This window comes from Myxine glutinosa, unplaced genomic scaffold, assembly GCF_964187855.1.
Source record: "Myxine glutinosa unplaced genomic scaffold, kmMyxGlut1.1 SCAFFOLD_2152, whole genome shotgun sequence".
Lineage (NCBI taxonomy): Eukaryota > Metazoa > Chordata > Myxini > Myxiniformes > Myxinidae > Myxine > Myxine glutinosa.
In genome coordinates this window covers 9,068-31,163 of record NW_027618247.1, presented here as the reverse complement: position 1 = coordinate 31,163, position 22,096 = coordinate 9,068, and the positions used below count along the sequence as shown (strand labels likewise).

The following is a 22,096-nucleotide window of genomic DNA, read 5'->3' as shown; positions in this document are numbered from 1 at the left end:
GCATTCGAATATCTCGTTTTACATTTTCATTAAAATATGTTTGCTCTCTCACCCTCATCTGGTACCGCCAAAGATCCAAAGGTTGTTTATCACGGAATGCCATTTAAATGTTTATTCGGCAGTGGAATTCAAAACATAACTGTTCAACCTGGCGGAGGTATGCTCACTACCGACTACGGAGTGCCGTTATAGTTTCTAATGAAATCCAAACACCTATCGTAATCAGTTCTAGCACACTAATAAGAGCCAAATAAGAAATGCTTCAACTCTCAATATTTAGTCATTGAAGCAAGAGATAATTAAAACATTGGTACTGTTTATGATGGCCATGCTGGTATAGTTAGTAACACACGACTGCGTTTGGTTTAAGCTTATCAGTTAAATTGTTTTCATTAGTAGTTGTGGTAAGTATATTTATATATTTTATCTGCTATTGTTCGGAATACTGTGCGTTTATCTGTGTTTGACGTCACGGAAGGAAAAACGACTGACATTCCCGAAACGTCATCTGTGCGCATGCGCAATGCTGCTGTTGCTCTCGTACAAGCGGTTCCGGTGTTTCGCGTATCCTTCCTGGGTCCGTCCCCTTGGTTTCCGTTCAGCCTTTGCACACGGCTCGGTCCACGAAGCTGCACCCTCGACCTTGGCTTGTGTTTGATGTTGCAAGCAAAGCATACGAGGGAGAGAGGAGCCGTGTGATGCAGACCGGCGCATTGTCCTTATAGTTATACGGTTAATAACATGGCCTTAAGACCCAGGATCCGTAAGAGCACAAGACAAACAGGCCGCCCGGCTCCGGTCCTCCTTGACGTCCTCGGGTCCTCCTTGACGTCCTCCGGTCCTCCTTGACGTCCTCGGGTCCTCCTTGACGTCCTCGGGTCCTCCTTGACGTCCTCCGGTCCTCCTTGACGTCCTCGGGTCCTCCTTGACGTCCTCGGGTCCTCCTTGACGTCCTCGGGTCCTCCTTGATGTCCTCGGGTCCTCCTTGACGTCCTCGGTTCGTTCTTGAGCTGCGACTCGCGTGTCTCCGATGGCGTTTGGACCTCCGAGTCCTTGGGATGTCCGGGGACTGATTCTCCTGGTGATGTTTATTTCCTCCCTGGTAACGGTCATCGCTTGGCTCGTTCGCTTCGTCTCGCTGCGATCCCGAAGGAGGAATTGCTCCCAGAGTCTCACCGTGGCCGAGCTGTTGGTGAAGTTGACGGAGAGCGTCGGGGGACATGAGGAGGCAGCGCGGGGGGCGTGGCTAGAGGCGCTGAACGGACCAAACAAAGCGGCAGTGGCAGCGCATGGGGTGGGTGGGTGAGAGAGAGAGAGAGAGAGAGAGAGAGACAGACAGACAGACAGAGACAGACAGACAGTGTCTGTGTGTGAGAGTGAGGGTGTGTGTGTGTGTATGTTGGTATTGCAAGTGAAGACATGTTCTTACGCTAAGTGCGTGCTGTTTTTGGTTCACGAGTTATCAATTGACCACTATATTCGTTGTGTGTGTGTGTCCGCAGCATAACTACCCGATGATATCATCCGATCTTGATGAAACTTGGGTGGGAGGTTGATATCATGATCTAGTTGTGTCCTGCCTAGAGTGGGCGTGTTGCGCCCATTGTGGGCGGAGCCACGCCCGAAAAAGATATCTTTTTAGGGGGTAATCGAGTTCAAGCTACATCTTCTCCGAGGGAGTTGGTGGAATCTGACAGGGGTTTCGATATTTGGTTAGGCCAATGTCACGTGTCTAGCCCCACGGAGCTCGATTTTTCATTTTTCACCGAATTTTCGGTATTGTGTAGCTAACTAACCTCATAACTGATTGCACATTATTTTCTATCTCATTTCAAGGTCAGTAACCTGCGTTTTGACATTTCCGGGCCTGGCCTATCTCGGTTATAGTCCGTCCTTTGTCATTGAATACCGCTCGCTCGTGAACCATCGTCGTCTCCTGACTTTATTTATTTTGTACCCAGCAGGTTCATTTTGACGATATCAACCTGACACAGGTTCCCCTCCAACTGAACGGTGTGACTTGTGAAGATTGTTCAGACAGTACCTTGGTACGTACTACTCGACTTCTTATTATAACCCGTGTCCATTCCCATAATTACATCCTGCAAACCACCATGTGCATTTGACTACCGACTGCAGACAATTTGATTTGTCTGCAGCAGAAGGACAAAGTGAATGAAGTCTTGCAGCGGTATTGTTAAAAGGACACTTTTGCTGGATCCCTGTGATCACGTGTGAGATGACGTCACACTCTGATATTGCTTTGTGAGATCGAAGAAAAGGTTTCTCAAAGTGCTCCCCATTCTCAAACCGCACCTGGTACTAAAAGCTATGATAGTCAGGTTCACTATGTTTTTTCTTTCAAAATCATGGTAGATTAGCAAACCTATACATTTTTGGAAACGTTATTACATAGAAAATCTGAAAATCAATGTTTACATTTGCCAATTCCGACCAATTCGATTCGACCAATTCGACCAATCGACCAATTCCATTCGACCAATCGTTTCGATCGACCATTCGACAATTCGATCAATTCCATTCGACCAATTCGACCAATCGCTTCGATCGACCATTCGACCAATTCGATCGATTCGATTCATCGAATTCGATTCGATCGACCATTCGACCAATTCGATTTGCCAATCAATTTGACCGACCTTTGCTTGTGTGGAACGGACTGTGAAAACGATGCGGACTATATTGTCGGATACGACACACAGGACAGTGATGACGAACTCTAAATGGCATATTCTGTAATCGTGTATGTTTGATGCCATTGACTGCCTGTGTATATTTTGTCATTGACTGCCTGTGTAGATGTGAAGTTATACTGACTGCATGTGTATATATGATTTTGCTGACTGCCTGTGTATGTTTGGTGATATGAATTATTGTGACACATTTTGATGTTATTAACTGCCTGTACAAAATGATAACATGTATTTGATTATGCAACTTATCGCGAATATAAAGACAGTATTTTGCAATTCAAAACCTTTGATTCGTGTCTTACCATTCCCCATAGCACTAATTTGATACTTTCATTGGATTCCTTGTCCCTGAAAATATAGTTACTGAACTATCTCTGATTTTTATCACCCACACATTACCGTGCCATCTCTGATTTTATCACCCACACATTACCGTGCCATCTCTGATTTTATCACCCACACATTACCGTGCCATCTCTGATTTTATCGCCCACCCTTTACCGTACCATCTCTGATTTTATCGCCCACACTTTACCGTACCATCTCTGATTTTATCACCCACACGTTACCGTACCATCTCTGATTTTATCACCCACACGTTACCGTACCATCTCTGATTTTATCACCCACACGTTACCGTACCATCTCTGATTTTATCACCCACACGTTACCGTACCATCTCTGATTTTATCACCCACACGTTACCGTACCATCTCTGATTTTATCACCCACACGTTACCGTACCATCTCTGATTTTATCACCCACACGTTACCGTACCATCTCTGATTTTATCACCCCCACGTTACCGTACCATCTCTGATTTTATCACCCACACGTTACCGTACCATCTCTGATTTTATCACCCACACATTACCGTACCATCTCTGATTTTATCACCCACACATTACCGTACCATCTCTGATTTTATCACCCACACGTTACCGTACCATCTCTGATTTTATCACCCACACATTACCGTACCATCTCTGATTTTATCACCCACCCTTTACCGTACCATCTCTGATTTTATCGCCCACACGTTACCGTACCATCTCTGATTTTATCACACACAGGTTACCATACCATCTCTGATTTTATCACCCACACATTACCGTACCATCTCTGATTTTATCACCCACACATTACCGCACCATCTTTGATTTTATCACCCACACGTTACCGTACCATCTCTGATTTTATCACCCCCACGTTACCGTACCATCTCTGATTTTATCACCCACACGTTACCGTACCATCTCTGATTTTATCACCCACACATTACCGTACCATCTCTGATTTTATCACCCACACATTACCGTACCATCTCTGATTTTATCACCCACACGTTACCGTACCATCTCTGATTTTATCACCCACACATTACCGTACCATCTCTGATTTTATCACCCACCCTTTACCGTACCATCTCTGATTTTATCGCCCACACGTTACCGTACCATCTCTGATTTTATCACACACAGGTTACCATACCATCTCTGATTTTATCACCCACACATTACCGTACCATCTCTGATTTTATCACCCACACATTACCGCACCATCTTTGATTTTATCACCCACATGTTACCGTACCATCTCTGATTTTATCACCCACCATTTACCGTACCATCTATGATTTTATCACCCACCCTTTACCGTACCATCTCTGATTTTATCACCCACACATCACCGTACCATCTCTGATTTTATCACCCGCACGTTACCGTACCATCTCTGATTTTATCACCCACCCTTTACCGTACCATCTCTGATTTTATCACCCACCCTTTACCGTACCATCTCTGTATTTTATCACCCTCACGTTACCGTACCATCTCTGTATTTTATCGCCCACCCTTTACCGTACCATCTCTGATTTTATCACCCGCACGTTACCGTACCATCTCTGATTTTATCACCCACACGTTGCCATACCATCTCTGATTTTATCGCCCACCCTTTACCGTACCATCCCTGATTTTATCACCCACACGTACCGTACCATCTCTGATTTTATCACCCACACGTTACCGTACCATCTCTGATTTTATCACCCACACGTACCGTACCATCTCTGATTTTATCACCCACACATTACCGTACCATCTCTGATTTTATCGCCCACACGTTACCGTACCATCTCTGATTTTATCACCCACACATTACCGTACCATCTCTGATTTTATCACCCACACATTACCGTACCATCTCTGATTTTATCACCCAAACGTTACCGTACCATCTCTGATTTTATCATCCACACATTACCGCACCATCTCTGATTTTATCACCCACATGTTACCGTACCATCTCTGATTTTATCACCCACCATTTACCGTACCATCTATGATTTTATCACCCACCCTTTACCGTACCATCTCTGATTTTATCACCCACACATCACCGTACCATCTCTGATTTTATCACCCACACGCTACCGTACCATCTCTGATTTTATCACCCACCCTTTACCGTACCATCTCTGTATTTTATCACCCTCACGTTACCGTACCATCTCTGTATTTTATCGCCCACCCTTTACCGTACCATCTCTGATTTTATCACCCGCACGTTACCGTACCATCTCTGATTTTATCACCCACACGTTGCCATACCATCTCTGATTTTATCGCCCACCCTTTACCGTACCATCCCTGATTTTATCCTCCACACATTACCGTACCATCTCTGATTTTATCACCCACACGTTACTGTACCATCTCTGATTTTATCACCCACACGTTACCGTACCATCTCTGATTTTATCACCCACCCTTTACCATACCATCTCTGATTTTATCACCCACCCTTTACCGTACCATCTCTGATTTTATCACCCACACGTTACCGTACCATTTCTGATTTTATCACCCACCCTTTACTGTACCATCTCTGATTTTATCACCCACCCTGTCCTTAGAGTTTACGTGCGCATGCGACAGCACCAAGTTTGAGTTTTCGTTTCTCTCATTCGTCCAATTCCACGTCCAGCTCCAATCCCACTTTGTACCATGGCAAGCTGACTCCCCTCCACCTTCAGGTAGGACATGGGAAGGACCAAACATCAAAAACAAATGGTGGGTGAGGTAGGTGGAAAGATTTCTGGTACTCAAGTGATGCTTGTGGCCACCAGGGGGTACTTCGTGGATTAACCGACAAGCAGCGAGGCCTGCATCTTACCTGGTCGGTGACAGATGACCCTTCCATGCAGATCTTCCTAACCACACCTGATCCGAGCCAGGTAACTGGTGGATGAGTCGGAGAGCTGGTGTTCAATGAGAGTTTGAGAATTTCAATGGCATGTCTACCTTCAATAAACGTGAATGTGCTTGGCAGGATGATCTCCAGATGTTGCGTACCCAAATCCGGAAGCTCTTCCTCTTCGCCGTCCCCACTCTGACTCTAAACCTATCTTTCACACCCAAGGTGAACAAAGCCAACTCTCTCAACGAGGACGGCTCTCTTCCATGCTATAATCTCCATTTTTCTATCCACCCTGACCCATGTTATTGCTCTCTACACTTGTGCCCCATATCTACAGATATTGGACAAAATTGTGGCTCCCACACCACCGAAGCCTCCTCGTCTGCTGTCGCAGCACCTGCGTGTGTCAGGTGGTGTTTCGGAGTGGCCAGAGGGTGCAGGCAAGTAACGTTCGGTGTTTCCCTCTGCCCGTATAAGGATACTGCCATCAAATCTCCACTTGAAAACGCTTGGTGCCTGAAACTTTATGTAGACAACACGATGTAATTGCTCCTCATGATACTTGGTATATCTGTCACTAGGATGGCAAAGATCCTTAAAGGAAGATACCCAAACTTGCAGCATCTGTAAACTTTAGGACAATGGCTAGAGCAAGAACCCCTCTCTCTCACCCCTCCCTTCCCCACTCCCCTCTTCATATCCTCACATCCCACACCCCTCTCTCCCCCCCGCCCCCACTCACCTCTCTCCCCCCCCGCCCCCACTCACCTCTCTCCTCCCCCACTTCCCTCTTTCACCTCTCCCTTCCACTTCCACTTCCCTCTCCCCTCCCTTCTCTACATGTCCGTGCACGATCCTTTTTAAACGGCTTTAATTTTCCTTTCAGTTTTTTTTCGCTTTCTATATTCAGTTGTTACTCATATTTGATATCTGATGTACCACGCTCGTTACTGAGTGTCTGTGCCACCATTGCAGCTTCCTGAGGAAGGGTTGTACTGGGTGGTTTGCCATTGCCTTCCGAGCAGTAGTTTGGGCTGGAATTTGTAATTTGTTCAGGGTGCCGGTGATATCTTGTCCACTCTTCATGAAGGACACCGTGGGGTCATTAATGTCAATCAACTGTCAGAACCCCCGCGATGAAGGAATCTCCCGCGATGAAGTTAACTCCGAGGGCCTTTCACTTGCTCACCGCAGGCAGGTTGGTGGTCTTTCTGTCTTCTACCGACTCCTCTCCGGCCTTGCTCCCCCAGCTCTCTCTGGGCTCTGTCCCCCAAATATTCCTACAGGTCGCACAAGATCTGCCTGCAACCCTCTTATGGTTAAACTGCCAAAATCAAGACTCTCTGCTCACCTTCCCTCTTTCATTCCTCTTTTCTCCCGCCTCTGGAACAAACTCCCTCACTCTCTTCAATCCCACTCCTCCCTCCAGGTCTTTAAAACAGCTGTTCACCACCATCTCTTATCTTCCCCCATCCAAAACCTTGATCTTTTCTACCCCCACTAATTTCACCCCAGATCCACTTTTTTGAAATACCAACTTCTTTCCTGGAAGTCCTTGCAGTGTCCTTGTGTTTTATACTTTTCACACCCCCCCCCCCTTCCCACGCCTCCTCCCCCCCAAGCCCTCCCCCTCCCACAGATCTCCCGATGTCCCTGCTCACAAATGTTGTGTTTGTGTGCTTCCCCTTCTCTCCCCATCTTGTCTACTGCTCCCCTTATTTTGTATTTTATGTGTCTGTTTGATTTTTTGTGTGATAAATGTTAGCTCTTTCATGAGCCTCGATCCTGTATACAAAAAAAAGAAGAAAAAAAAAAAAGACGATGCCAGGTTGACGTCCATTGAGGGGCGGCACACACATTGATGATCTACCCAGTCTGTGAAACACCGAGATGATAGTGTTGCGGATTCGGGGTTCGGCACTCCCGTTACCAAGGGGGGGGGGGGGGGGTTAATCCCCTTGTCTTTTAAGCTGGCCGTCCCCCGATCCTGGAAACTATAACGCTCCTCTGCGGTCGAGATTGGCCAGGGTGATTGGTCAATGGAGGTCCCAAATACCTGAGTGCCAATCTCTCCGCAAAGCAGGGAGATAATTCCTGCTCGGACCGCGGACAAGATGGAATTTGCCGAGCGGTTAACAATCCGAAGCCCGAGCCATTAACAAAAGGACTAACCCGATCCAGAGCGATTGGCCAAATCGTGCCGCAGGTACCCAATGGACAGAAAAGACGAAGACGATCGAATGAAAGAAGAAACCAAAAGGTAAGGAAGAACACAGGAATTTATTACAACAATAATTTAAGAGGAAACTAAAGGGTAAGAATGTACAAGGGAAGAAGAAGAAGCAGAACACAGTGCAGTCTTAAACAGTCTTAATTATCACGCCCCAGGACGACACAAACAGACGTACACGTAAGGGGTAATGATGGCGGGGTAGGAAGGTCCAAGCAGATGGACAGCGTGGGCCCTGGCTCCGATCCACGCTCCACCCCGGTCCACGCTCCGGTCCCGATCCACGCTCCAGTTCCGCGGCGAAACCCGGCAGGCAGCGCTGCTCGTATATCGTTGGAACACGAGCGGACCTTATTTGTCGGGGTTCATATAGCGGGGAGGGTATTTGGTTCTCTCATTCTCAACGTTCATGACGTGCTGATGTTCAACAGAAGTCCCCGGGGAAGCTTCACGCGCGGCTCCAGCAAGAAGTCCTTAGCGAGTGCAATCCAACAAGTAGTTCCTCAAGTAGCCCTGCGCTCGCGGTTATATAACGCTGGTCCAGATTAAGCCGCACTTCATAGGGCTACGCCCACTAGCGAGCTCACCTCAGCCCTGGTTGGTTGGCGAGGGCTCGCTGGCTCCACATTTGATGATGAGTTGACAGGGGGCCACGCCTCCTCCCGGCGCTCCGCCCTTCTTCTCCAGCTTGACCGCGTGCGTAATGGCGTTTTGAGCCAGGCAGCGAACGCTGCTGGGCGAGCAGAGGCGCGTACCACAATTTGGAGAGAGTCAAGCCGCAAAATGAATGGGATTGAAGGACCTATCTTATTTAATTAATGCAACGCAGATTCAAACTATTGGAAACAGAGCCTTACCTAAAACATATACTAATGAAATAACTAGAGTTCCTATGGTGCCCTACGTGTTGTATATGGACTAATTAGGGTGCGACCTTTAACCTTTAGAAGATGGGAATATTTACAGGGAATTATTTACAATGGATTATTATTTACAAGTGCCGGTTCTAAAAACCGTAACAATAGTATATAGCTGGGTCGGGATTCAAACGCAGGCTAGACAGTTGAGGAGAGTGTGGTACCTCCAGGTCATCCTCTCAGCCGAGGTTAACAATCAATCAATCATGCCGAGTCTCCTCGGGCAATGATGGCGTGCCAGACTCCACGATCCTCCATACACGAACTGATTTCTGCAGTGGTCGCAAGTCCTGTGTTCCGCCTCAGCTGGTCGACGTATGTCAAGGGACGCCCCCCTCTTAAGGCCTGTCCATGCTCTGGTACCCAGAGCACCAGCTTACTAGCTGCTAGGTCCTTATGCCACACGCAGAGTCCTGCCATTCGTAGCCTCCGAGTCCTGATCTTTTGAGACACGTGGTAGTCCTCTTTACAGTATGTTATTTCTGACTATCTCTCCATGTCACATTCAGGGCCATCCGTAGCATGCGCGTATAGCAGCCGTCGAGCCTTGCCTCCTGTTCAGAAGTGAGGGTCCATGCCTCAGAACCGTACAGGAGGATCGATTCGACAGTTGCAATGAATACTTTTCTCTTGAGGTCGTCTGTCATGCCTGATTGTCACATCTTCTTGAGGTCGTCTGTCATGCCTGATTGCCACATCCTCTTTAGGTCGTCTGTCATGCCTGATTGCCACATCTTCTTGAGGTCGTGAAGGGCTCGCCAGGCTTGTGCTTTCCTCACTTTGATGTCTTTCTCGGTCGAGCTGATGTAGGACCCGAGGTACTTGAAGTCGTTCTTGACTACCATTGTGGAAGCATTGAATGTCAAGATCATGACCTTGTCTGTGATGTTTAAAGCCATCACCTCGGTCTTCTTCACATTCAGACTGAGGCCCACCTTCTTACACTCATGCTCTACATTCAGGAGCAGTTCGTACGTGGTTGGACACGAGGGCAATGTCGTCAGTGAAGTCAAAATCTGTCACCGTCACTGGGCCGACTCGCCTCCTCCTCCTGGGGGTGATTGTGAAGCCATACACTTCCTATCTTCCTGTGATCACCTGACGTAGAGAGCATAATCCAGGACGATTATGAAGAGGTGTGGTGCCAGTGTCCCCACGTAGGACGCCCGCTAGAATGGGAAAGGTTTCCGTCTCGCTGTCAGGAGACAAGCCCCTGGCTGAGGTTTTGGCATACACATCGCTGATGGACTGGACAATGCATGCTGGTATGCCATAGGCTCTGAGTATCAGCATGAGTACTCCATGGTGAATTGAGTCGAATGCCTTCTTGAAGTCTATGAACGTCATTACGGCAGGTAGATGTTTCCTTTTCACTCCCTCAATGATGCGTCGGAGAGCCAGCACTTGTGAGGTTGTGGGCCTTTTCTCTTTAAACCCGTTTTGGTTGATACGGAGTAGAGGGTCGAGGATGGGGCGGATTCTGTTCAGAATCATCCTGTTGTACACCACGACAACTGAGCTGAGGCTGATTCCTCGATAGTTGTCGGTTTTACTGAGGTCCCCGGATTTAGGGATGGGTATGATATTGAGGATTGTCCACTGCTCAGGAAGCTCTCGATCCATATGGGCCTTTAAAATTAATGTTCTCAGCAACCGTTGGTGTGATTGGCTAGGCATGTATAATTTTTTTTACTGCTAATTATGACGTCAGAGGTCACGTGGCATGGGCGCCATGTTGGAAAATACCTTCAACTTTGCCCCTCTATATCTCTGAAATGGCTCAATGGAAAAAATTGAGTCACGGATCATTCTAAAAAACTCTGCAATGGGACCAAAAAACCTGTTTATTTAGGATATTATTAGTGCTAACATTACGAAGTTAGAATTCGACAAATAGACCCCTTGATGCTATGAATATGATATTTTTTTCCATGACCTAAGTGAAAAAAAAACCTCTGAATGCAAATAATTTCGACGTCATTCATCCATGGTTCGGCCACCTTATTGTGTTTCATGAGAAACACTAAAACCCCCTTTTCTCCGCAACAGCTGAACAGATCAAGCCCAAACTTGGCATGCATAATCGCATCGACGAACAAAAAGTTCAGCGATCAAGACGTCTTGCGTCACATGGTTTCGGAGATATGACGTTTTTAAGCATGAACTTTAAAACCTATCTCCTCCCTCATTTTTGAAGATATCGAGTGCAATCTTTACACAAATGTTCCCCATGTGGGGAAGTTAAAACGTTACTTGGGAAGTTTCGATGTCACATGGTTTGGCCGCAATAATTTGAACAAAAATCTTAAAAAGCTGCTATGTCTTGAACCGCTGCATTGATCGACTTGAAACTTTAATGTAATCTCATCAAGGGGAATAAGTGTTTAAAACTTCAAGATGATTGGATGTACGGTCTGGAAGCTAGAAGTTATTGTGTGAAGAGGAAGAAACTCCGCATGAGCACTCAGGCTATGCCAATGATTCTAGCCATACGATTTTCAGGTTTATTTTCTTTAAAAATCATTTTCTCTGCAGTGGTTTGACCGATGGACAGGAAATTTTCACCAAAGGATCGCTTTGGCGTCTATAATCTTTTAAAGCTAATTATGACGTCGTAAGTCGCGTGGTACGGGCGCCATCTTGGAAAAACCGAAAAACCTTGCACCTCTATATCTCCAAAAGCGCTGCACACAAAAACTTGAGACATCTCATTGTAGTAGTCTCCATACAGCATAACATATTCGAATGATGATGTCACAGGTGCCTCCAGTATGACGTCATAATTCGACAAGTTTTAAAAAACTTCATCCGATAAATTGATGCAAAAAATATATATAATGACGTCGTAGGTCACGTGGTTCGGCCGCCATATTGTTTAAAGTGAGAACCCCGAAAAACCATTAAAAACCCATTCTCTCCGAAACAGCTGAACAGATCGAGCCCAAACTTTGCAGGCATGATCGCATGCCCAAGACGAACAAAAAGTGTCATTTTTATGTACACCGCATCGTTTAGGAGTTATGACGTTTTGAAGCATAATTCTTTAAAACCAAGCTCCTCCCTCATTTTTGATCATATCGAATGGAAACTTCAAAATTATGTTTCCCATTTCGGCATGCTAAAATTCCCTTTTGGAATTTGCGATAGCTCACATGGAATGGCAGCTATCGCAAATTCCAAAAGGGAATTTTGGCAAATATCCATAACCCCCATGAACCCAGGGAGTTCACGGGGGTTACGGATATGGTGTGAGAAATGGAGAAGGTGAAAGGATTTTGGAGTTTGCTGATGGAGCTGATTTGTTGATTTGTAATACTCAGTTCCAGAAAGAGGATAATAAGCTTGTTACATACACGTCAGGTGGGTCGACGACAACCGTTGACTACCTGATGGTGCGTAGGCGAGATAGGGGGCACCTCCGGGACACAAAGGTGATCCCGGGGGAGGAGGCTGTTTCACAGCACCACTTGGTTGTCTGCGACGTAGGGGTGAAAGGTGCGAGGAGAGCTCGGCGGGTGAAGTACCAACCGAGAATGAAGGTGTGGAGGTTGAAAGAGGCGACAGGAAGGGAGGCATTAAAAGAGAGGCTGAGTAGGGTCGAGGATGATGTGGTTGAGCTTGAAAGTGGTTGGATGTCGATGAAAGCTAGTCTGTTGGGAGCCGTTGGTGAGGTATGTGGATGGACAAAAGGACCACCGAGGCACTCGGAAACATGGTGGTGGGATGATGAAGTTGGAAAGAGGATTGACGAGAAGAGGAAGAAGTTCAAGGAGTGGCAGAAGGCAAAGGGTACGGGAGCAGAAACAGCAGAGCATGAAAGTTATAAGGCAGCCAGGAAGGCTGCAAAGAAAGAGGTAGCAAAGGCGCAGGAGGCATGTAGGAAAATGTTCGTTTGGTTGTCTGCGAACAACAATGTCTGTCTGCGTTCGGAGAACGCTTGGATTCGGAAGAGGGTCAGAAAGCAGTATTCAGGATTGCAAAGCAGATAGCGAAAGAGAGGTGTGATGTGATGGGGGTGAGTTGCTTGAAGGATGAAGTGGGACAAATCGTTGTCGACCCAGATGGAATTAAAGGAAGATGGAAAAGATAAATGGAAATGCTGTTGAATACAGAGAATGAATGGGATGGCAACATAGAGAGTAACCCTGTTTTAGGACCGGCAGAGAAGATAACTGAGAAGGAAGTTGAGGAAGCGATAAAAGCAATGAAGGGTAGAAAAGCGGGAGGGCCGACGGGAGTTGTGGGAGATATGTTGAAGGCAGCAGGACGTTGGGGTGTGAAGAGAATGACAGAGATCTGTAATCTGGTGGTGAAAGAAGGCCGCATTCCAGTGGATTGGGAACTGAGTAAAATCGTCCCTCTATACAAGGGGAAAGGTGATCCTCTGGAGTGTGGCTCGTACCGAGCGATAAAGTTATTGGAGCATGGAATGAAGGTATTGGAAAGGGTGTTGGAGAGGAGGATAAGGAAGAAAGTGAAGATCGACGAAATGCAGTTTGGATTCATGCCAGGAAGAGGAACGACAGACGCGCTTTTCATTGTGAGGCAGTTGCAGGAGAAGTACATGGAGAAGAGGAAGAAGTTGTTTCTTGGGTTTGTTGATCTGGAGAAAGCATTCGATAGGGTACCACGCAAAGTATTGACATGGGCATTGAGGAAGTTAGGAGTGGAGGAATGGTTGATCAGAGTAGTGATGGCAATGTACAAAAGAGCGCGCACAGCTGTAAGGACGAAGGACGGGAACAGTGGTGAGTTTGAGGTGAAGGTGGGAGTGCATCAGGGGTCGGTACTAAGTCCACTACTATTTGTAGCTGTGATGGAGGTGCTGGCTCAGAACGTAAAGGAAAACGTAAAGGGAAATGGGAAACGTAAAGGAGGGTTTACCGTGGGAGTTGTTGTATGCAGATGATCTGGTGTTGATTGCGGAAAGTATGGATGGACTGAAGGAAAAGATGAACACGTGGAAGGAATGTATGGAGACAAAAGGTCTGAAGGTGAATATCGGAAAGACGAAGGTGATGGCAAGTGGTAAAGCATGTGGTGAGGTGGAAAGAACTGGGAAGTGGCCCTGTGCTGTGTGTAGGAAGGGTGTCAGAGTGAACTCCATTCAATGTACAATGTGCGCTGAGTGGGTTCATCAAAAATGTAGTGGTCTGAGAGGGTCATTAACCAGTGTGGCAGCTACATTCAAATGTAAGGTGTGCACAGAGGGAGCTGCAGATGGAGGAAATGTTGAGTTGGATCTTGGAGACGGCGTGAAGCTGGAAGGTGTGAAAACATTTTGCTACCTCGGAGACATGCTGAATGGAGAAGGTGGATCAGACTTGGCAACGGTTGCTCGAGTGAGATGTGCATGGAAGAAGTTTCGGGAACTGAGTGGCGTGCTGATGATGTGGGGAGTGTCGTTGAAGCTGAAGGGAAAGGTGTATGCTGCATGTGTGAGAAGTGTTATGATTTATGGGAGCGAGACATGGGTAATGAACGTAGAGCAGCAACGAAGGTTGGAAAGGGTGGAAATGCGAATGGTTCGACGGATGTGCGGAGTATCGTTGAGAGAGAGGAAGACAAATGATGAATTGCGAAAGATGATGGGAATAAAGCCTGTGATTGATGCTGTGAAGAGGAACAGGTTGAGATGGTTTGGTCATGTGTTGAGGAAGGATGAAAGTGACTGGTTGAGAAGAGTGATGGAAATGAATGTAGAAGGAAGCAGAGGACGGGGAAGACCGAGAAAGACTTGGCTAAAGATGGTGGAAGAAGAAATGCGGGCAAGGGGGTTAACAAGGGGAGATGCAGAAAATAGGGCAAAATGGAGAAGATTGTCATGGGGACCGCAAGGCTAACCCCCGCTCTAGCAGGGAAAATGGCCTTTAAAATGCATGTTGTTGTTGTTGTTGTCACATGGAATGGCAGCGATACATAATTGAACAAAAATATTTGAAACATTATATCTCTTGAACCGCTTCATTGATCGACGTTAAACTTTATAATAAAGTATAAGTCATGAAGTGGAACAAGGGTGCAAAATCTCAAGATGATTGGTTGTACGGTCTGGAAGCTAGAAGTTGTTATTGTGTGAAGAAGAAGAATCTCTACATTTTATCTTCTCGAGGCATGTGACTTTTCAGTGTACCTTTAATTATGATGAAAGTGGAGTTGTACAAAAGCAACGTTTTATCAAAGGCAGGGTTGTATCGAAGCGTGTCTAATGAAAGTGGGGTTGCATCAAAGCGGAGTTGCATTAAAGTGGGAAGGCGGAGAAAACCGGTCATCACTGCCAGCAGTTATAAAGTGGCAGTTCTAGTTTAAAATATTTCTTCTATGACACATTTTCCTAACACTGATGAAGGAACTTTACAAGCACCTTTTGCAGACTCTTGTTCCTCTTTCGGGTCAAAAGTACAACTTCCTGCCGGTGTGTAGATTCCATGAGGAATGACTTGCTGAGTCCGTTCAGAAAACAGCTTCCATGGTGTGTGACGAGTGTTACAGATGTTGACCCTCATGTACATGTGCAAGATGAGGCCAAAATGTTTGTTGCATCAACTCTCTAATCTCCGATTGATGCCACCACTGCTGAAACTTTGGTTTCACATCATTTAACCACCATTTCTGTTTCAATGCAAAATACAATTTAAATGTAGCAACTTTCCTTTCGTATCCACGGAATGCGGGGCAGCGTCGGGTTTCTTTTCAGATTCACTAGCACAAATGGCTTTTCCATTGGATTGCAGTGCTGCCATGGTTTGTGTGTATTATTTCTAATAACAATTTTGGATTCTGCCATTTCCATTCTGATATAGAACGCTGGTCAACATCTCAACAAGGAGTGCAACGCAACTTTCATGACCAGACAAACAAATTGGTGCTGCTCTGCAATGGTGGTGTCCCATCTAGGACCACTCGAGGCCGGTCCTGACGACGGATGTGAATCATTATTGAGCATTACGAATTAATCTCTTTCAGATGCCTTGCATTGCCTCTTGCGAATGGACGAGCCTGCCCAGCAGCATCTGGTACCCATTGGTCCGGTCCAAGCTAGAAACGGCTCCCTAGGAGGGTCCGATGCAGAACATCGATGGGACCCGGTCTCTTTGTGAGTGGCCTTGGTCACGCATTGCCCTGCTTTGATACTGCATTGCAGCACGTATATCTTTGGTCTGATCGTTGGTTATAATTCGTGTGCTCAAGTCTTGAAGCATTACAAGTTTAGTGGTGCATGTGTGTGTGCACATTAGTGAACTGAACACAAAGTCCTCCGCTCTCACCTGCAGTCTGCTGGACTGTTCTCGGGGGTCAGGTGAGCACATGGCTCTTGAGTGTTGACATCTCTCCTCCACCTTGCTCGATACCTGTGCACACAAGGCCTAGTCCATAGGTCTAACCAAATAATCTGCTTGTGCTTTGCAGATGTGATCCTCAGAAGGAAGACCGTGAGGTTGGACCCAGGAAAAGGGAAGCAATGTGAGCGGCTCTGCCTATCGTTGGAGGATTTGCAGAATCCTGCGGGCCAGAAATGCCACAAAATATTTGTTGAGGTGAGAAAGCCAGCGGTGAAATTGACGACATGCTACATAGGCCTTCTTCCATTTTGGCTAACAGTGAAATTACAGAGATTCCTTTTATAATAAAAGTAGATTTCAAGCTCCTTTCACCTACTAACAAACCCATATTCATTTTGAAACGTTTTCTTTACAAATACTCAATCCACCTTAATCTTTCGTTTCACTTCCTGTGATGCCCCAACCCAAAGTTGGCGTATATTGACAAGCCAGGAGACACAAAGGGGGTTAATGCTCATGGGAGCACCAGTACCCCTAGCAAGAGGGTGCAGCTGGAACGATCTGTCCTACCTGATGGTACCCTACTCACTACGGTTACCACTCGGCACAGCCGTATGAGAGGGAATGCACCATGCGGTAAGCTGCCTCAGCATTCCCTCCTAATCTCTCGTAATCAGTGTCATCGGCTCGATTGGTGCGTGTATACCGTCGGTTCACATACAAACGGGAGCAAGTTGGAAAGGACACTTCCGTTTACACATCGGTGTCAAAATGTGGTCTTTCCAAGGACTTGCATGACAAACAAACTGTGAAGGCCACAACATGGGGTACATGTAAGGGTACACAATGATCCAGAAGTGTTTGATAAAAGCACTTCGACCCAAAACGATCTCGACGTGATTAATGTCAAGACCACTCGATATTAGCTCATTGGCAGGAATTTGTGGTGTTTCCTAAACTTGCGGAAGGAAAACAATGAAGGCGTCACAGTGGCGTCCATGTACCCATAATTAATAATCCAACAAGATGCTGTGTGAACCATAGTGCAAGTGAATGAGTCAAATTGCCTGCTAGGCTTGGGAGGGAGGGGTCATTGAAAACCTTTATGGATGGTGGGGCAGTGAGATCTTGTGATCGTTTTTGATATAAAATCTAGGCATATGGAAGAGTAAACGTGGGACAAAAAGGCAACATGACAACAGTGGAGCAATGGGTGGAAGCAACAGCCAGGGAAATGGTGGATTGGTGGAAGGTGAGTAGAGAAAAGGTGAGAGGATGGGAGGAACATGGTAACTTGCAAGTAGGTTAGTTTGGAGGGGTTAAAGTGGGTATAAAAGTTCATGGGTAGGGATGGGGGACGATACGAGATGGTGGTAGACCAGCCACTTCAAGCCCTGTCACGAAGGGTGGGTTTGAACAGCCTCAACAAGGCAATTACACAAACAGGAGGAACTAGAACAGCATTCGGTACAGCGCATACCTCTGCAGGCTGAGCAGTTTACGTTTTGTATCCCATTGATAGGCCGGATTCGGACCTGAACCAAAATCTAATTGGCTTGTTCTTGTCACTGAACCAACCCATCCACCAAGTTTCGTCCGAATCCGTCCACACCTTTTTGAGATATCATGTTACATCATCGGTTTTAGCCCCATCTCCGAGTGATGAAGAATCACTTCAAAATTCTCTGATCTGGATCACAGCTTCAGTGGCGGAGGTAAAGAAGGTTCAACCAGAAGAGGGGTTGCTGAAGTTTAACCAGTACCGGAAGAACATGTAGATTCTGGCAAAGCTAGGGAGGGGTTTGGATGACAGAGAAGAGGAAACAAGATGGGAGGGGGAAGCCACTGACCTGTTTGCAGACTTGAGAGCAATAGGCCTTGTGCTTCTGTCTCATTGTGGGAGATGCCAAGTTATGAAGAACAAGACGACCAAAGACAATACCTTTGGGTAATTGCAGCCTTCAATGTGAGATGATTGGGTTGATAGCAATGTGTTGCCTGTGGCAGTGGAGGAAGTTGATGCCAGGGTTTGTGGCAGTGGAGGAAGTTAATGCCGGATTTGTCAGCAGCTTTGGATGCCGGAGGCAGCCAGGATTCCAGACTGTCAAATGTCTGAGATGCCTCTAAAGAGACAGGCCTCAACTTGTTTGAGACTTCGGGCATCTGACTATTGCTGAGAGAGAAGCAGCCGCATGCCCAGAGTTGGTTCGAGGTGACAGAATGAAAATTGGTCAGATATCAGGAGATTAGATATACAAGATGAGAGATTAGCAGTAATGATCGTGTTCCTTGGTCTGCTTCTAGATTGTCAGCGCACTGACCTGTAGTTGAAATGAGGATCCATCTTGCACCCTCGTGAATATGAATGATATTGGCTATCTCCCAGGCAGACAGGGAGAAGACAAAAGTGAAGGACAATCTGCAAAGAGTAGCTTGTGGAAGAGCAAGAGTATTTGAGAACATGGACACCGAAATTGTCTGGCATATCGCCGATTCAGTCGAGGCTGGAAATAACTTTCTGTACAGTCGTGGTTGAGAAAGACGATGTAGGAGACGGTGGGTATGAGGTGGTGTGGTAGGGACAGAGCGGCATTGGTTGGGTAAATTATATTTGGAAGCAAACACAGATGATGGGGTTGGAGAGTACGGAGAAAGAGCATAGACGAGAGATGGACTTGACAAGGCCTCACTATGACTTTGAGACTGGTTGGAGAGCTCTGCCTTCAGATCAACAAGGTGACCTTTTCTGGCTTTCCTACCTGTTGGACCTATGCCAGCCTTGAATAAATCCATCGTTTCCATCCATTGGGTTAGTCTCCGGTGTTGGGAAAGCGAGAGGATTTGGTGCAGCATGATTGTGGAGTGGATAGACACAGATGGGATGGGATAAACCCGGTGCATGAGCAAGAGAAGACAACTTTTGTTGAAGTCTTTCGGGGTGGAATGTCAGGTGCTGTGGAAATGGCAGCCCAATCCATTCGTGAGGGCAGATTGCAGTCCCTGCCAGTTGGTCTTGCAGACAGCCGTAACTCTGCAGTGTTGAGGTCGTCATCGACCAATAGCCGGATATATTTTAGTTGACAGGAACAGGATCATCGGCATTAACGGGCAAAGGCGGAACAGGAGTGGGGGTTGAATGGAAACTTCGCTAGTACCGGGTCCAGAAATGTAGGATGGAGATTTTATAGATTGGGTCAGACATATGTTACTTGTATTATGCGATATACCGTTTTTGGCCCCATCTCTCAATGAAGAATCACTTAAATTCTCGTATCTGGATCTGGATTCAGATCTTCAACAAAGTCGAATCGATTCGTTCTTGTCATACACCCAACCGTTTAGCTCTTACACGAGCCTCGATCTTGTACACACAAAAAAAACCCTCTTCATCAAGTATTGTCCGAATCCTTCCACAACTTTGAGACATCCTGCACACAAACGAATCCAGCCGAGTCTAAAGCGTCATTTTCACATCATACGGTGAGAAAATGTTTAAGGTAAAAGGACTGAAAATACACAATCCCCCCCCCCCCCCCGTCCCCCTTTAGTGCATGTTTCTCGTCCTTAATAAATATAGTATTGTAAACACTACCAGACAACAAGCAAGACCATGTAAATGCCTGATGTCATACAACAGAACCAGCTGGAAGATTGCATTCGTGATGAAACTGCACCCATTCCAAAGGAGTTTATCGGCATCTCTCGTGTGAAGATGCATGGACGGATGGATGGATGGATGGATGTGCAAAGCGGAAAGATGTGTTCAAAATTGCTAAACTTGGAGGATTTACTGTGATGTAATTCAAATGGAGCTATTTACTTGTGATGCACATGTATTACCCAAAATGCTTTGCTGGCTAACTGCAACACTATTTCTTTGCAAAGTGGGTGTGCTTCCACCCTCCTCCGTTTTGTGGCCATTGCACTTTTGACCCCTACATTGTTGACCATTCCCAAAATCTCCAGTTCGCTCCCCCATTAAGGTGATGGTGACGGAGACGGAAGGAACCATGGCAGGAGCAGTTGGGACTTCATGTGGATCCCAGGAACCTCAGGCTAATGGTAAGACCAAGACCGCACCACTCGGTGCCCAACCATGATGGCACAACGCAACATCCAATCGACATTAACGGTATGCATGCCGACCGGTTGGTTAGTGTATTGAAGCATTCCGTGTGGTGACAAGGTTGTGAGAGCTTGTTGGTGGCACGGCGAGGGCCAGGTACGGTGGCGGAGCTTGCGATGCAAAGTTTGGTGTCTGCTCCTCGGCCGAGTACACCCACACGCCGCTCCATGTTGCTCATCTCAGGCATCGAGAGGGTAACAGTACCGCCTTGTCTGCACTCGCCTTCAGACATTTTGAGCATTTTGATGTCAGCCGTGGATTTAAACTTTAATCAGTTAGAGAGTTGATCAGACAAACGGTTTTGTTTTGATGGGAAAGTCATTTGGTAAAAACAGAACAGCAACTTGTGCGAAACTGTGGATTCTCATACGGTTATGCACACCATTTCTCAACAAAAGATGCAGCGTACACCAATGCCTTATCCCCTCGCCAGGTTCCCTTGGTCCAAGACGACGTGGCGCTATCCCATTTATATGCTCTCAGCATGGAGGAGTACAAGGGTGAACCTGCGGCCCCCAATGCCCCGGGAACCCCACCTTCCACAGATCCACCCGATTCCCCCCAAGCCACGCAGTCATCACCGGGCTCCCCATCTCTCTCAAAATCTCCTCCTGCTACACCACCTGCAGCTTCAGAATCCACTTCCAGAACAAATGGGGAGATGGAAAGGAATGTCTCCCCAATGTTGCCCCACCCTGTGTGTCCTAATTCTGACACCGTGCCGGATGAGGAATCGGTGAGGGCAGTGGACACGCAGAGTTTGAAGGAGCGAAGAGGTAATGGCATTGACTTCTGTGAATTTTGCTCTCACCTCTTTCCTCTCCCCCACGCATTGCTTCCAATACTGCTCTTGATGTTCATTCGTGTCTCCAGGTACATTCCGTATGAGCACGCTACTCCGCCGGCGCAACCGCACACCCACTCAGTCGCCGGGGCTCTCCCGCTCTCAGGAACATCTCCACACCATCCAGCGGTTGAATCGAACCCCGCTGTCCTTATCTCGATTCATCCATCGTCTGCGCCCTCGTTCTGCAAACGGACAGTCGGCTAGCGCCTCCTCGAGCCCTGGAAGCATTCCCAGAAACGGTGTGGCGGTATCCACACCTGCACAGTAACTAACCATGGCGGATGGACGTTGGCAAGGACACGCAGGATGCAAAGCGGCCCTACCCGCTAAATCCAGATAGAGAATTTGATTTTTTTTTTTTTGGTGGAAAATGAACAATTTATCTGAAGAATAAAAGAGCTAATCGATTCATCATCCTCGGCTTTGGTGTGAATACTTGTGTCTCGGTGTAAAGGGAAGCTTTGAAATGAAGTGAAGGAACCTGCACTTGCAGTTTGGGGAAGTGTAGCTGAGACTGGAATTTGCCTTGCAGCCTACCTTGGCAATCTAAGCAGGTACGACAGACATCCTTGACTGTGGGAGCAAACATCAAGGAAGCAGCAGTTTTTGTTTAGCCCGATCCAAGATTCATGGTGGAGCTTGTACATGTAAAACTACATGAGATCATACATGGGTTCAAAGGTTAGGTTTTTATGCAACTTGGTACCGGTGTTCCGTACATCCAAAGCCAAGGATTCAGATGGGAATGCTATTGAGCCTCAATAAAGGTGGTTG

At 46.7% G+C, this 22,096-nt stretch overlaps 1 protein-coding gene across 2 annotated transcripts; it reads left to right on the top strand.

Annotated features, from left to right (window-relative positions):
• The first annotated feature begins 520 nt into the window (after window positions 1-520).
• Window positions 521-21,736, top strand: LOC137430946 (phospholipid transfer protein C2CD2L). 2 transcript variants are annotated; one of them, XM_068121729.2, is made up of 14 exons: window positions 521-1,294; window positions 1,965-2,048; window positions 5,636-5,755; window positions 5,849-5,956; window positions 6,052-6,141; window positions 6,257-6,359; window positions 16,033-16,162; window positions 16,305-16,366; window positions 16,477-16,604; window positions 16,820-16,985; window positions 20,316-20,411; window positions 20,536-20,669; window positions 20,909-21,251; window positions 21,349-21,736. In XM_068121729.2, the coding sequence occupies exons 1-14, from the start codon at window positions 1,031-1,033 to the stop codon at window positions 21,588-21,590; spliced, it is 2,070 nt and encodes a 689-aa protein (XP_067977830.1). In that variant the 5' UTR covers window positions 521-1,030; the 3' UTR covers window positions 21,591-21,736. The 2 variants fall into 2 exon arrangements, with proteins under 2 accessions (XP_067977830.1, XP_067977829.1); XM_068121728.2 differs by having other exon boundaries at window positions 620-1,294; window positions 1,962-2,048.
• The last annotated feature ends 360 nt before the right edge of the window (window positions 21,737-22,096 follow it).

Bases quoted from the DNA above. Each gene is read 5' to 3' on its own strand.
- LOC137430946 (XM_068121728.2), top strand. From the start codon at position 1,031: ATGGCGTTTGGACCTCCGAGTCCTTGGGATGTCCGGGGACTGATTCTC. The intron at 16,986-20,315 runs GTAAGCTGCCTC...CAAAATCTCCAG, and splicing joins GAGAGGGAATGCACCATGCG to TTCGCTCCCCCATTAAGGTG. The intron at 20,412-20,535 runs GTAAGACCAAGA...TGTGGTGACAAG, and splicing joins CCAGGAACCTCAGGCTAATG to GTTGTGAGAGCTTGTTGGTG.